Source organism: Pseudochaenichthys georgianus, chromosome 12 (assembly GCF_902827115.2).
Source record: "Pseudochaenichthys georgianus chromosome 12, fPseGeo1.2, whole genome shotgun sequence".
Classification (NCBI taxonomy): Eukaryota; Metazoa; Chordata; class Actinopteri; order Perciformes; family Channichthyidae; genus Pseudochaenichthys; species Pseudochaenichthys georgianus.
The window spans coordinates 2,251,779-2,268,769 of record NC_047514.1 but is presented as its reverse complement, the minus strand read 5'-3'; the positions used below and the strand labels follow the sequence as shown (position 1 = coordinate 2,268,769).

Here is a 16,991-nt window from a genome sequence, read left to right as displayed (position 1 = left end):
GGTGGATGGATGGGTGGGTGGGTGGATAGATGGATGGATGGGTGGGTGGATGTGGGTGGGTGGATGGATGGGTGGGTGGGGTGGGTGGTGGGTGGTGGATGGTGGCTGGCTGGCTGGTGGGTGGCTCTCTGGCTGGCTCGCTGGCTGGCTGGCTTGTTCGCTGCCTCGCTGGCTGGCTGGGTCGCTGCATCGCTGCTGGCTGGGTTGCTGGCTCTCGGGCTGGCTCGCTGGCTGGGTGGCCTGGCTGGCTCGACCTGGATAGCTGGATGGATAGATGGATGGGTGGGTGGATGGATTGCGAGCTCTACCATCCTTAAAAAAGGATTGCTCAATGAACAAATGAATATCACAATTTTACGACAAGAAGAAAACGGTGAATCAATTATTAATACAAGATACAACTACTTTAAGAAACTAAGTATACTGTAAGTGAATGACTAAACAAATGAATCAATGAATGTTCAATTCACAAAATACTGAACAAAGTTGGATATGCTCGGCATGTTCCCTCTCTTTATGTTTGTTCACAAGCTCGTTGGGGCCAAATCCTGTCCTTGTGACAGAAAGAAAAAAGGTAAAAACCAAACGGCAGGAAGGTCTTTCTACCCTTCAGTCTGAAAACTACTATTTTAAATCCCAAACGTGGATTACTTGGTTTTCTTTACTTTCTTTCTCTCTACTTTCCATGTCCTATTTATTCACAAGGCTCGAAAGAAATTGAAAAAATGACCCTGGGCGACTATGTTTGGACTTGGACTTGGTTTTATCGTCCCTATTGGGCAACCCCCTGATAACCTCTGTAAAATACTGGTGTTCATCGTCAAAATACAAATAATGAAGAATGTATTTGAACTTCAAATTGAGTGAATCTAGTTTGAAATAATATTGCTATCCTGTTAACATACTTGGAGTAGACCCTTAACCCCTCTTAATTCAAGGTCAGTAGTCATATTGAAATTAAGTATGATAGAATTTATCTTACACTTCTTCTTGTTTACAGTTTTTACGAGCAGATAACTTGCAGCCAAGACCACACTGTTAAATCTGTCAAACTGGGCAAGAGAAGGCAAAAACACTCTGACACGTAAGTCTCTTTATCGGGACGTCGTGACGCTTCCCAGATGCTGCGTTGGTTGTCTTCCACTATGGCACACTACACCATTACCTCCACTGACACTCCATTTTATTCCCAACGTCTGTCGCCTTGGCTCATCGTCATGAAGTCCAACAGGCATCATACTTTAATAAATCAACAGACAGATCTCTACTGAATCCATACTACTTTCATAATTTCATCTGGCATCGTGATGAGTTCCCTAATACAAACAACTATTCTAATGATAAACTGTTGAAAGAAGTCTTCGTTATGGTGACATCACCCATTGGCTGTTTTGAAGCCTTGAGTTTGGCAGTTCTGCCGTCGGCATCTTGCTTTTTCTCAGAAGCACAAATGACCATGTATATAGAGAAGTGGATACAGCACTGGAGGCGGAGCTACGTCCCTTGGTATGAAAGTTGCTCAATGGCACATGAAGACAAAATGGCCTCAATAATAAAATTACTCTGATCTGCCGGGACCCGGGTCCAAGGAGCGGGTTTCCTTAAGCCCCGCCTTCTATCTGCTCCGTCACGTCTGGTTTCCACTCAGTCAAATGAAGGGAGAGGGAATAGTAACTCTGGATTCTGGACTTTAAGGACCTAATGGGTTCAGGTAACACTTAAAGACTTTGTTAGGGAACGCAAAGCAGAGTAGGGGGCTAGTACACCCTCCTGAGGGTCCGATTGTGGATGTCATGAGAGCATAACATGGAGAAAACAATCAGTCTAAATTAACAATCGGGACGGAAATGTTCGGATTTCCAAAGGGAGGTTCTGTGAATAAATAAAAAATCAAGAACCGAAATAATTGAACTATTCATATCTTAGACTGCACTGTAACTTTTATCTTTTAATGTTTATTTTATTAGCTTTTCTTTTTAATGACTGATTTTAAATGCCATTTTCTTAATGTTTTCTTTTTTTTGTTTTTCTTTTAATGTTTCTTTTATTATCTTTTACTGTTTTTAAATGCCTTTGTCTGAAGTCTTTCATTTTTGTAAAGCACCTTGAATGCCTGGGGCTGAAAGGTGCTATATAAATAAACTTGCCTTGCCTAATGATTAAATAAAGTCTATAATGTTTGTACTGGATAGTTGCTAAACCTAAACAAATATGATACGCCGCTTTACAGAGGTCTTTGTCCCAATGTAAGTCAGAAATTGGAAAAGGTTTGGGCCCAATGACGTCCCATGACTGACACAGAAGTCTCAGTACCGCTGTTTGGCTACTACGTACATTTGCTTCAACGCCATCTAACTTCCGGCGGCTAAAAAGTGAGAGAAGAGGGGTGGAGCTCAGACAAGAAAGTAGATTACAATTAGCGCCAACGGTATGAAATGGGAATACACTTCCTCTCCTAAATGGCCTTGGTGTTTTTTGTATTTAGATTTTACTCATTTGACATTACACATTTAAATAGATAACACACATGTTTAAGATGACCTACTGTTGATATTTGCTCAACATGTTTTTAAACAGTTTGACTTATGTTAATGCTCTTTGTTGCAAGATCTTGTGAGAGGGTTAGAGACGGATGAGTCAGACAAGTGCAGATTCACGTAAAATATGCACTTTTGAAACGAGGGCCCAATATTTGGTGACCCTGATGCAAAATACAGAAAACATACTAGTACGTTTTATAAAGTATTTCAGTCATAACATCAAAGTGTAATTATTTTGAAATGTTTTGTTGCAACAATGAAAGGCGTTCACCTGTAACAATCAAACGTCTTTATATCTGAATTATTGCGCATTTTAACAATATCCTAACTCTAATCTCCCCTGATGTGAAACCTCTGACCTCACTAGTGGAAATGTAACAGCTTCATTCATTAACCCATCATCTGTAACATGATTTGAGCACATCTTTGATTTTGTATGAGCACGAAAACCGCTTCTTTGATAAGCTTTAATTTATAGAAGTTCAATACCAAAACAAAAATGAATTGAATATCATCAGAACCCGTCCAACAGCCTGTGCTCATATGTGAGTTTTCATTTCCAATACCAGAAGGAGGTCATCAAATTACAGCGAGCACATCCATTTAATATTCCATCGGCCAGAATCAAACACCAACATCTGTATTTCCTCCTAATTATCAACCTGCATCTTCTCGTGGATGCATATGGTCCGTGAGAACTGAGCGGGAAGATTACAGTGCTTCCCTAAACCCCCGCCATTACCCAAGTCCACAACACCTGGCGCCAATACAGACGATAAATATTCCTTTACAAATAATTATACTTGAAGTTAAAATGAGTAATTATTTGTTTTATGAAGTTGGGGAAATGTAGTAAAGTTGAGAATCTCTCAGGAAAACATAAAATATAAAAAAACATGCAACAGATGTTGTTTTTAGTAGATGTGAGGATGATGACACATAGGAAGCTCGATAATAAAACAACCAAATCACCTGTTGTGCTGCTACCTGCATGATTTAAACACAGCGGAGAAGTTGCAGGGAACAATAAGTCTTTAAAAACTGCATTGATCAACTTTTCTTATCAACAAAAGATGAAACGCCTAATGAAATGAATGGGATGTGTTGACACATACTCACAATTAATGGCCCAATAACTTTTAAATAATAACCAAATTAACTTCAGAATCATCTCATCAACACACACCAGTCAGTTATCTGTAAGGTGTTGCTGAAATATTTACCCTAAATCCATAAAATGCACATAAACTTAAATGTGAGGAAAATATGCCTAATGAATGTGGGATGGTTATTAACTAATAGAGTAAAATTAATAGTAATAGATGCAGCGAATCCCTTACCTTAAAAACAAGTTCTGATATTTCCCCCCTATGATACCAGTAATTTCTCCCTTAACCCTTTCCCACTTTGGTAAGGGATAACGACTCAGGTGCTTAAGTCCTCTCGCCTTTAAACCGAACATCCACTACCACTGACCTCAGATCACTCCAAACAGGGTTGCTCTGTGTATGTTCACAGCTTTATCAAATAAGCTCTACTGCTGAGCGACAGGCTTTAACCCTGTAAGGCCCCCAGTATTTTCACTTTAAGCTATCCTAAAAAAGCCAGTAAATGTTTCGTTTTTTTAAAGACGAACATGTACATCGTCAAAAGGTCCTTTTGTCCAGCCTCACAATGCTATTGGGTGGTAAATGTGACTGATGTGTGATTATTATTCATGCTATATACTGATATCGGGCAAAGTAAGCAATCAATGCTGCAAATTAACCCTTAGTTGTTCAATATGTATTCAGACAATGTGAGTAGAAATACAGAAAGTCTGAATCCCACCTAAGGCCGACGTTGCAATATTACAACATTTCCCTAAAAATGTACAAAAACGTAAACAATTTGAAAACTCTGTCATTTCTGCTCCAGCAGTGTAGTGGGCGTTGGACGCGGGGGTATGTCGTACCCCCACTTATTTGAAGCATGATTTTTTTTAAATAGTAATAAATATAAAATCATTGCCAGTGTTATCAGTTATGTATTTGTTGTATTAATGACGAAAACATAATAGGCAGATTTCACAGTAATTATAATAAAAACGTAGCTCAAGCATTTATGCAACTTGATTTGAGGTGTGTGTGTGTGTCAGGGGCAGCACCGTGTGTGTGTACGGTGACCTGCACACACAGCTTTTTTATTATTTGTCCCACGTCCCACAAATTGAGACTATGTCCCGCATTTGAGTGACAGTCGCGCAGAAAGGCCGGATCGGTTCGCTGACGGCCGGCACAGCCCTTTATTATTATATTGTCTAAACGGCATCATGTAAGTTGTGCTGACAGGCGACACAGAGGTCCAAAGTGTTCCCCACCCCCCCGTTGACAGTTCACGAGTGCGTCCATAGTGTCTCCCCCGCCCCGTCCACCCAGTAAAAAAATCCCCACTACACCACTGTGCACCAGAGGCTCCCTCCAACAACATCTGAAAGGTCAAACGTTTTGTATAAAAGAAGACAGTCGGAGTGTTACTGACCTGGTGGCAGTGTGGGTTGGACTCTCTGCCGTACGAGTATGAACTCCTCTCTGATTTCCCACCTGAGGACGACAAGAGAAGAGAGCGAGCAGTTAGCAATCTGCAGTCATTTCAACAAGGATCCATATCTTTACTGAAAACAACAAGAATCAAACACTCAGTATTTGACCTGTGAGCCAATTCAATGTAAATTGTTCAGGGTTAGCAGGGTTAGCAGGGTTAGCGGGTTAGCGGGGTTAGCAGGGTTAGCATGGTTAGCGGGGTTAGCATGGTTAGCGGGGTTAGCGGAGTTAGCAGGGTTAGCCGGGTTAGCAGAGTTAGCAGGGTTAGCGGGGTTAGCAGAGTTAGCAGGGTTAGCATGGTTAGCGGGGTTAGCGGGGTTAGCATGGTTAGCAGGGTTAGCATGGTTAGCAGGGTTAGCAGGGTTAGAAGGGTTAGCAGGGTTAGCATGGTTAGCGGGGTTAGCAGAGTTAGCAGGGTTAGCAGGGTTAGCAGGGTTAGCGGGGTTAGCGGGGTTAGCAAGGTTAGCAGGGTTAGCAGGGTTAGCAGCTAGAGTTAGGGTGACAGGCCTTACACATGTTAAGTTCATAAAAAGAAGCAGCAAAAGAAATAATAAATTGAGTAATAAAAAAAACATGACAATGAAGTGTTTTAATATTGAATAATGAATAGATTTCCAGTCAACAAATGCAAAAAAAACAACAAAAACAAACACGATTTTCACTTTTATTATTATTATTATTGTTATTATTATTATTCATGGTGATAGATAGAACAGGAACATATTCATAGCAAATGTACATTTCAATCTTTCTTTAGCATTACCGATGTCAGTCATGGAGCAGATTAACACGTATACAATACTTTATTCAACTACATAATTCATTTCATCGTACACCTTTCAGATCATTTCCTGCTTTAATGCCTTATTATTCATTTTCACTTTGTTCACCAGGCAAGAGATGTTCAGTAGCATACAGCCAAAGCCATGTGTTGTGATCACAGTTTTCAAAGTGTGTCCTCTGCTCTCTGCTCTCACAGCACAACAAACCAGACATCTGCTGGGCCTGCGATGCACAGGAAACACTTTATGCTACAAGCAACATTCACACAGCACGTTCTTTTAGGTGTAGAGTAACTCTCTTTGCATATAGAGCAAAAACTAAGTAATTACGAGATAATGTTTACAGAGTTTAGGTGGCAATTAGCAACATCTACGAACCAAGAGAAGTTATTGTGTGTCGGATCACTGTCGAAGTTCTGTAAAGCTTATGAAATGTTAAATGGCGGAACATCCCTCATCACCTGAAGACATCCCTGCTCTATCAGCCGTTTGAAGGTTTGCCAATGATGCTACTGTACTGTTCATCCTCATTGTCTTCAATGTAGGTCAATTGAGACTCAAGAAGTGTGCGGTACACAAAACGACATATTTTCTCAATCATCTGGATATCCAATATGGTCAAAGAACAGTTTTCCATTACCAACATGTGCCACCATGGTCTTATACACTGATCCCAGACCAGAGGTACATGAACCCCAAGAGGTACAAAGGGTTGGAAATAAGCAAAAGTCAACATGTATCAATGCCCTTACAACCATTTCTATAATAATTACAATTCCCGGAAAGCAGATCACTGCCTCCGCTGTCTGAAGTGTCATCACCTCATGGTGTGTTAAAAAGGGTAAAAACACTTGTTTTGTTCCATATTTCAAGGTGGACATTTGTACCAAAGCTGTGCGACATTTTTTAAGGGGTTCCTGAAAAATTGGGTTTACGAAAATGGGAAAGTTGACCTTGACCTCAGACTTTTAACGCCAATCGTCTCAACCGTTCATCGTGGGGTTCAAGTGAAATCGGTAAATGTCAACATTCCTACTAGGCTTTCCTAAGATATCACTTTCACAATGCTAGAGACATACAGTGTGTATAGATTGATGGACAGGCAACTCAAAAACATGAACCTAAAACTAGGGATGTCCCGATCACCTTTTTTTGCTCCCGATCCGATTCCGATCATTTGATTTTGACAATCTGCCGATACCGATTTTTCCCGATCCGATCTTTATGCAATGCATTAAGAGAGAAAAAGGTAACAGATAACGGCTGGTCATCCAACGCGATGAATTCAGCTATCTTGGCTGTTATTGTGTTGGCCTTTTCACTGTTCTGGGGCAGTTTCTCTTTCCTTTTAAAAGTCTCTGAAAGTGTCGGTTGTTTCAGTGCCGTTACCTGAGTGGCCGCTGTGTACTCGCCGTGTTGTTGTTGGTGTTTGTTTTCTCATGTAGCGTATTAGATTAGATAGAAAAAAAGAAAAAAAATCCCGATCCTCGATCTTTTTCTCCCGATCCCCGATTTTTTGAAAATCACGTGATCGGCTCCGATCCCCGATCACGTGATCGGATCGGGACATCTCTACCTAAAACCTAGGTAACCTGTAAATACATTCAATTATTTGAGGAAAATGTTCCAGTTCTAAATCCTTCTAATTTAGTGTTGACAAAAAACAAAAATGCTTTCTTCACTCAAGTATTTCACATGTTTATATTAACTATGAGTCTGTTTTCAGGCTATTCATTTTGGAGGTTAATGTATTTGTAATATTTGTGTCGTAAGCCCTAATATATATCTGATTTGAAAGTTATGGGCACGAGAAAAAAGAGCGCCGACATCCTCGCCTCCCCTACTGTATTAACCACATTTCTTTGTTACTTCGTGTTTAACCATGATAGAAATCTGACTCCAGATCTGCTAACAGTAGTTAGAAGATGACAGGGAGGCGAAGTGTCCTTGGCAGGTAACCGACCATCACTCCAATACACCAACCAAACAGTCTGGCTGTGAATAAGGTGCCTGATGAATTTACGAAAACAGCAGTGGCCGCCTTAGCGTCGACAACAAAGCTCATTTCCTCATTTCTGAACAGCCTTTGCTTTCCCTCCGAGCTGCGGGACCACTTGGGGACTATTTTTACCACACAGACATTTTTTTGGATAAAACCTTAAATCTTCAGCCAGTCTAAATATCAAACCGCGGTTAGTATGTAATTACATGCTGCGGTCGGTGCAGCCGTACGAGATGAAATGGAGGGTTTTGTAGCGAGCGTGTGTGAGGGAAATGAAGCGTGTACGCGGTGAAGGGTTTGAATCAGGCGTGTATAGACCGCCGCTGAATACACGCCAACATGGTAGTTGTTGCAAAAGAGGTTGATAATTACAGCCGTACAGAATGGGAATGTGGTCGAGTGTGTGTGTGTGTCCGATACAGCGGCCTCGGCTTCAGCTAAGACTGATGCCAGCTGGACCGGTTTGGCAGATATACAAAGACACACACACACACACACACACACACACACACACACACACACACACACACACACACACACACACACACACACACACACACACACACACACACACACACACACACCACACACACACACACACACACACACACACACACACACACACACACACACACACACACACACACACACACACACACACACACACACACACACACACACACACACACACACACACACACACACACACACACACACACACACACACACACGCACACACACAGTACTGGAAGTCACTGGCACAGATATACACACACACACACACACACACATAACATACATACAGTATATATAGCCCAGTATACAGACACACACATGCAAATGTTATTTTGCATGGTACCAAAATATGGCCATACACAGAATCACATGCATTTCAAAATGCTCACACACACACACACACACACACACACACACACACACACACACACACACACACACACACACACACACACACACACACACACACACACACACACACACACACACACACACACACACACACACACACACACACACACACACACACACACACACACACACACACACGTCTATTTAGATGTAACACTGCAGACACAGTAGCACAACCTGCAACAAAACATGTATGTTATGAAAATATTTCAAGATTTGACCAGAAATATGATATTTAAGATATATGGATCTATAATTCCCACGCCTACAACCTTTCGAAAAGGACAATGAAAACGTTTAAAATAATGCTTTTTAAATGTTAGATCTTTCAGAAAGTCCAAAGCAAAGCAGTGTTTTAAATGTAATAGAACCTCAATCGTTTTTAAGGAATGTATACATTAAATAAATATAATCGTTAAACATTAAGGCATCTGGTCATTAATGTGTATCTTTTGCAAGGCTGAGACATGTAGTCTGTGCTATTAGTGGTATTATACATTATTAGCAATTATTGTTGAATTGAAATTTCAACAAAGCACTTCAGCAAATATTCATTATTGTATCCATCCATTCATTAAGCAATTCACTAATTAACTCACTTACCTCTTAAAATACCTTCAAGGTCTTTAAACACACACACACACACACACACACACACACACACACACACACACACACACACACACACACACACACACACACACACACACACACACACACACACACACCACACACACACACACACACACACACACACACACACACACACACACACACACACACACACACACACACACACACACACTCCATGTATTTGTTTCTGTTCTGCTGCTGCCTGCTATTCGTGTTTAGGCAACAATTATATGTAAACCTTGTTTGGGATTGTATTCCCTTGTGTTGAATACAATAATTATTAAGATGTTATGTTTCTCTAGTATTAAACAATTTGTTTGTTCCGAAAAAAAATTGTAGCTGGAAAGAAATGACCGGAATGCTAATTCTTGTTCAAATGATAGGATTTGGTTAATGTAAATGTATAAAACATACGTCATGTTACTGAATGCTCTTTTATCATGTGATTCTGATTGAAACATATCAATTAAGATATCATCAACCTAGATTTAGAAGCTACTGATACTACAAAAAACATATTCTGATTTGACGATCTAACAGACCCCCGCTCTATATTTTCATTTGAACACGGCAACCTTTTCACCCCCGCTGTCTCAGCAGGCCGAGCACATGTTGAACACACAAACAAAAACCCTTGGTATTTTAATTTGGCCATTAAAGAGAATGCAGCAAAGGAAAAAAAGAAGCCAAGCAGGGGCAGAGCAAAGCAGGATGGGAAGGGTCAGCCACAAGAACACACACACACACACACACACACACACACACACACACACACACACACACACACACACACACACACACACACACACACACACACACACACACACACACACACACACACACACACACACACACACACACACACACACACACACACACACACACACACACACACACACACACACACACACACACACACACACACCGTGTATACATCACTTCAGGGGACATTACATTGACTTACATGCATTTCCTGGAGACTTATCCTAACCTTAACCATAACCAACACATGTCTAACCCTAACCCTTAACCTTACCCTTAACCTAACCCTAACCCTAACCAAGTCTTCAACCTAAAATGTATGATTATCGTCATGGGGACCTCCATTATGTCCCCATAAGGGAGGCGAGTCCCCACACATGACTGTAAACAGATGTAGGTCCCCACAAGTATAGTAATGCTAGGCCACACACACACACACACACACACACACACACACACACACACACACACACACACACACACACACACACACACACACACACACACACACACGAGAGAGAACAAATCTCGCAGGACGCAGGAAAAACTTCTACTTCGATGGCAGATTCCGTCCAGAAAAATGGAAACGAATTTACAATTACAAAATACATTTCGCAGTCAAGCTGACACATCACATTGCCAACTGCTTCCTTTCCTCAGTCTGTTTCATTCACAATGTTCTCTGATCCCTTCAGACTACTTTGGAACGAATCCCAGCAGAACCTTCTATCCTCTCGTCTCTACTCCATTTCTCTATAAGTCTCCATGCCCACCAAAATAAAAGCATTTCTATGAACATGTTTGGTTCCTTTGGTTTTTGCAGAACGTTATTTCCAGAGGGTTACACAATGTGAACATATTTCAAGGAACCCATCAACACAGAAAGCTCTTTTGAAAATAGCTAATTTGATTTTACAGTAATCCGAGACCCTCATATAAAGATTATAATGCATCATAGAGGGCAGCATCAAGACATCGAATCTAATCTATACTGACAACAGGCATCCTGAAAAACTATAGCTTCAAAGGACGCCAACAATCATCGAAAGACGGAAGGAAATCATCTGGCAAACTCTAACAGCTTCACAACGTACCAGGTTGCTCCTTCAAGGAATCTAACCAACCAGAAAGGGTCATAAACAACAGAAGAAGTGATTTGATCTGAAGATACTTCTCATGTCATGGGGGCTGAAGACATAGAACATTATTACAGAAGATATGACTTAATATCGTACAGCCCTGATGTTAATAGTTTTCATTATTTCTTTGTACTCCTTAATTTCTCCTAATTGTTATATTGCTGCTAATGATGATGCACGGGAGGGCTACTCCCCATAAGCAATGCTTCAGCCGTCCCGCTTCTACTAATGTTGTTCATGTGTGTGTATGAATTATACGTTTTTGTTTTTGTGTGATTTTAGTAGAATAAAAAAAATGTAACTTTAGGGAATCTTTGACAATTGTGAGTTCTCAGGAAACAGTCTTCACGAACAAAGTGCCTTCAAGAACATTAAAAATACAGAATTTCTTATTCTCATAGCGCTCCACAGAAACCTTTGGTATTGTTTCCTGACAGTTTCACTTCAACATTCGTAGATGTCTTTCAGGTTTCTTTGTGGAGGATTGAGGAACTTGCCAAATGTCTGAAGTGTAAACATTGTTCAGGCGTTCTCTTTGTGCAGACGCTTTTTAAAAAGCTTGTCGTTTCTCAAAAGACTCATCGACGGACCGGTTTTCAGTTAGGTTGGTTTGATCTGATGATACTTGAGGTGACTCATCACAGGGTCTGGAGAACTGAAACGTATAAGCCCCAATGGTGCAGGAATCTTGAATGAACCTTCTAAAATAGGAAGCGGTTCTAAGGATTAAAGAATCTTGAACGTGTTTTAAGATTATAGACAAAGCTAATTTTAGATGAGGGGATAGCATGTAGGATTATTATAAAGATGCTAATAATTTTGACACAGAGTTCATTTGAAGTAGAAATACCAAACGCTTGCTCGTTACAACTTGTTGAATTTCCTCTATTTACTATCATAACTACCGTACTTTCCGGACTATAAAGCGCACCTGCATATAAGCCGCAGCAGCTAAGTTGTCCGTCTGTCTTGCTCTCGTTCTGTCTCTCGGTTCCACTTTTACTTTGGCGCGCTACCTGTCTCATTCTTTTCCGGCCTCCAGCTTTTCCTGCTGGAGCCCGCCCTTAGAGGTGGCGGGCACGGACCGGTCATAGAGCCCATAGCGTTAAAGGTGGTTAATTTGACCTGTAAAATCCATAGATCTAGGAGGTTCCCTAGTGGCCGTTAGCTGTACAAAAAAAAGGGGGAAAAAGTCGCGGCTTATAGTCCGAAAAGTACGGTACTGTAGATGAAGAGTTTCAGGATTTTGGAATATTTATCGGATATTTTTGACGCATCAATCCACATTCTGATGAAGTAGGTGCGAGCAGTAGCCTTACAATAAGTGTGTCTATAACCGGCCATATCACAGGAGTCTGCAAAGCCGACCAAAACAACAGACTGTCGCAAACTCAAAATAAAGATTCTTAAATGAAGGTTTTCTAACCTCGAATTTACTTCCGCAAACCCCTGCTTCCCTGAAGTACCGGCCTGCAGTGAAAAATGTTTCCTGGACGAGGACATTTGGCTGTGAGGAGGACCCTCAGACAGACGGCCACTCATTAGAGAGTGCTGGCTGCAGAGGTACAAAAGGTGGAGGAGGGGAGGTCGGCCCCCTCCTCTATATACGGCCCATAGAGAAGGCGCTGAGGCAGGAGCACCAAATCCCTACTAATCCACAACGCTCAGAGACAAAGAGGAAACACAAATAAGCTCCATTACAAGCTGAGAACTAATAGAACCAGAGCGCCCTGCTACTGCTCATCACACTGCATGCATATGATCAAACCGACTCTGACTAACCCTACCCTTAAATAATGCTGAACCGAAACCGAACCGAGTATAGCAGATTTGACAGCAAATGAGAAATGTACCCTATCAAGATCACAAGATGCTATAAGAATTATTTCCAAGCCGTTACAAGTTCATATTTATAAAAGTATGCACTGAAATTAAGATCTGTACTGGGTTAAGGGAACTCGTATAGATGTAATGGGCTGATATAATGACCTTCTTGACATTTTCAAAAATATTTATTTATATATTTTGTCGAAAATAAGTTAAGATCTACTTTCTAGAGTCAAAAGTCAATGTTGAATATTTCTCACTTGAAACTAGACAAGTTTATTCCTCACATATGCTAATTCATCAACAATTCACACGTTCAATATTTACATACTTAAACATTTGATGTTCGGATAATTAACTTGTGAAACGTGGAACATCAGTCAGAACCGTGTTCAAATCTCAATTGCAAACAATCACAAAATAATCTTTACGGACACAAACACATAATACGGTTTATGTATCTACGAATATGATGATTTTGTGAGATTATCTGAACAACATCATGTTCCTTTGTCAGTTAAGTAAATGGTCGAATTAAGGCTGAATTAATCATTGCGTGGATACAAAAATGTGGTTTCGCAACCGCTTGTTGACATGTTGTAAATACATGATATTTAACAGCACCATCACAAACAATGACGAACAATGTAAACATAATCTTAGTACTGCGAGATACTTCTGTCCTTGTGAAGCTCGTCCAAACCTTTAAACAACGGACAATCAACACACACATATTGACCTTTCGAACCACTTTTCTTTGTCAGTGTCTCCTCCTGCACTGGACCTTGAATGTGTCGCACAAAACAAACCCTTAAAACACATTGACTTGGGACAAATTGCAAGCTACAGAAAGCCCCGTCTGTGTTTGGATTAAAGCCAGGCCTAAACAGTCAGCACAAAAGAGCCGCTTCTCAATCTCCTCACTTCGCACGATGTCACACCGTCAGATTGCTTTTGTTTTACCTTTTCTTTGGGTTTTTTAGCGTGTTCATTGGAAAGTGTTTCACGGGTCATGGCAAGGACAAGACGCAGCATGAAGCGAAACCAGGGAGAGCAAACACTCGGAACGCATGATCCAAAACTAGAGACACGCTCGCTGTGTGTGTATAAATAGTGGATTTTGTTGGACTCGCCTACACAGCAGAAGCCCACAAAGCAGAAGCCCACAAAGCAACAGCACTTTGTATTCTGGTCATGTCTGCCTCCTTGACGACTCTCAAACCTGGAGTGTTAGTCTTGTCATTGTTTTCCACTATTTGTGTCTTTACACTGTTGATACATGAGAATTTCATTTCTCTCCTTTTGGCGATATTCGTAACTGAGTTTTTTTTAGCCATAGCAGTGTTTGGGATGGATTTGGATGGACTGTTCCATTTTGGATTTGGTTCCTAATTGGTAAATGACTCAAGGCGAGAACCCCTTTATGGAGGCTGCAGAGATTGACTGAACATGCCTTCACTGAAACTTCGCAAAAAACGTCAATAAAACAACCGCTAGATCCAATATTTACAGGTGGCTACAGTACGACCGCATTTCAAATGTGTCCTCGTTCTTGGGGTTTAGGCAAAACATCTACTTGTGTAGGTCAGGAAAAAACAGTAGTGACAGTCAGAGAGGATTGTTTGTGATGATGCTTATCCTTATATTATCTTCGATCAATGCATCAGTGCAAGGGCAGGAGAGTGAAGGAAACAAGTGAGGAGGGAACAGGTGGAAAAGAAGATAAGAGAATGGGAGAGAGGAGGACATTAGATAAAATGGAGGAAACAAACAAGTGGATAGAAAAAGGAGAGAAAGAAGAACACAGACGGGCCAAGAGAAGGAAGAGAGAAGAGGAACAAGAGAGGAGAGGACAGAAAAGAAGCAAAAGAAGGAAACGACACAGAGTAGAAGGAAGGAGAGGAGGAGACAAAAGAGAGAGAAGAGAACGAGGAAGGACACAAGGAAACAAATCCTGACAGTATTTGACATCCCTGAATTTCGTTAAATATGGTATTAATTAATTTCCAATTGTGTTATATTTGTTTCCATCCATATGAATTGAGATGTAGAAAACCAAACATGCCGTTGTCCTAGGAGTCATGATGTCACGTCTTGACTGCATTCGACTGATTATGTCAATGCTTTTATACGTGTTATTTTTGTTATTGTGTTTTATACAGAATAATCCTCAAAACGTTCAGTCAATATTGAAATGTGACTATTTGTTGGCATTTGAAGGATTCGGACCGTCGCTTTTGGCACTGGTGGAGTTGTTCTGGGAGTCGATGTCGACGTCTAGACTCGTCTCTCTGACAGAGTCTGAGTGAAAGGAAACGCTCAGAAGACGTGATCTCCTCTGACATCCGTATAATGAGTCCATTTTAATAAACTATGTGACTAATAGTGCGATTTGACGAGGATGGCGAGATGACGAGAGGAAAGAAAGAGAAGAGAAAGGGGAGGGGAGGGGGGGAGGATGGATAGAAGAAGGGTTAAACTCCCTCTTCCTGCATGCTGTGCGCGCGTGTGTGTGTGTGTGTGTGTGTGTGTGTGTGTGTGTGTGTGTGTGTGTGTGTGTGTGTGTGTGTGTGTGTGTGTGTGTGTGTGTGTGTGTGTGTGTGTGTGTAATGGGGGGAGGGTTGGACTGTGCAGACATGAATCATTCTGAGCGATTCAAGCGTTTCCATGACACCGCTGGGCACCGGTCCAGAAGTTTCTACAAAGTCTGAAAGGTACCAACACACACACAAACAGACACACACATATTACACACACACACACACTCTCTCTCTAACAGACAGGATCCTGCCAGCGCTGAATCTGAAATAATCTATATATTTATTCATGGCGTTGTCTTCCCGTGTAAAGCGCTAAACATTTTTGGGATCAACATTAATTTAACAGACGATGGTCGATGAGTAACCGTCGTCTAACAGACACACGCACACACACCCCCCCATCCTTCACTCCCAGCAGGCATTGATTTCTTGGCACCGGAGCGAGTGAATACATCAAACAACAGATGAACGTATACGAGCGACGAGAACGACTCGAGAGACGCAGCATCGCGCTCACATCTGTCCGCTCCTACCTACAGCCATATCACCGCACAGCGCTGATTGGACCACAACTACAAGTCTTTTTTTTTACTTTTTTTGCAAACTTTGAGCCCATAAATCGGAGGCTGTCATCGATGCATTTCAGAACCTAAAATGTATCTTTGGAATATGTAAATTCTCTTTCAATTCCGTTATAAGTTTAGATTTCTTGGATAAATATTTCAATGGTTATTGCCTCAGTATCCATGATTCTGATTATTCAGCCTTTATTCGTCAAACATCTGGAAAATGTACAGCGTTAGACCCTCAAGGTACAGACAAAAGGCAAACATATTTAGATATTAAATAAAAAATAGGCACATGTTAGTAAGAATATAAACACATAAGTAAAACCAACTTATATGCAAACGTTATTTTAAAAGAAAGTGAACATATACAAGTATAAGTAAAGTATTGTAAATAAACCGGTCATGATCTTGCATTGTCTTCTGACCTAACCGTATGTATTCGGATATTTTCTGCAAATATACAAAACACAATGGAATTAAGTATCCATAAACCTGTGTGACCTGGTGTCCATCTTTAAATTGAACATGTGTTTAATGTTTTTATTTTGTAGGTAGTACTAACCCTACCTTAAATGTAATATTTAACTGTTCAAACAGTTGCCTCTTAACTCCAACTACATTTCCCAGCATGCTATTGTGACCTCGATTTCAGTTTACGTCGGCTCCAAGAGAGGCATGAATTTAGGGG

The 16,991-nt window shown here is 40.9% G+C and overlaps 1 protein-coding gene across 2 annotated transcripts in view; it reads right to left on the bottom strand.

Annotated features, from left to right (window-relative positions):
* The window catches only part of LOC117456609 (transcription factor 4-like), a 219,015-nt gene that overhangs the window by 114,207 nt on the left and 87,817 nt on the right, over positions 1-16,991 (bottom strand). For both annotated transcript variants that reach the window (XM_034096536.2, XM_034096537.2), the window contains one exon: positions 5,061-5,122. In XM_034096536.2, coding sequence (XP_033952427.1) covers positions 5,061-5,122 — 62 coding nt within the window. The remainder of the gene's footprint in view (positions 1-5,060; positions 5,123-16,991) is intronic.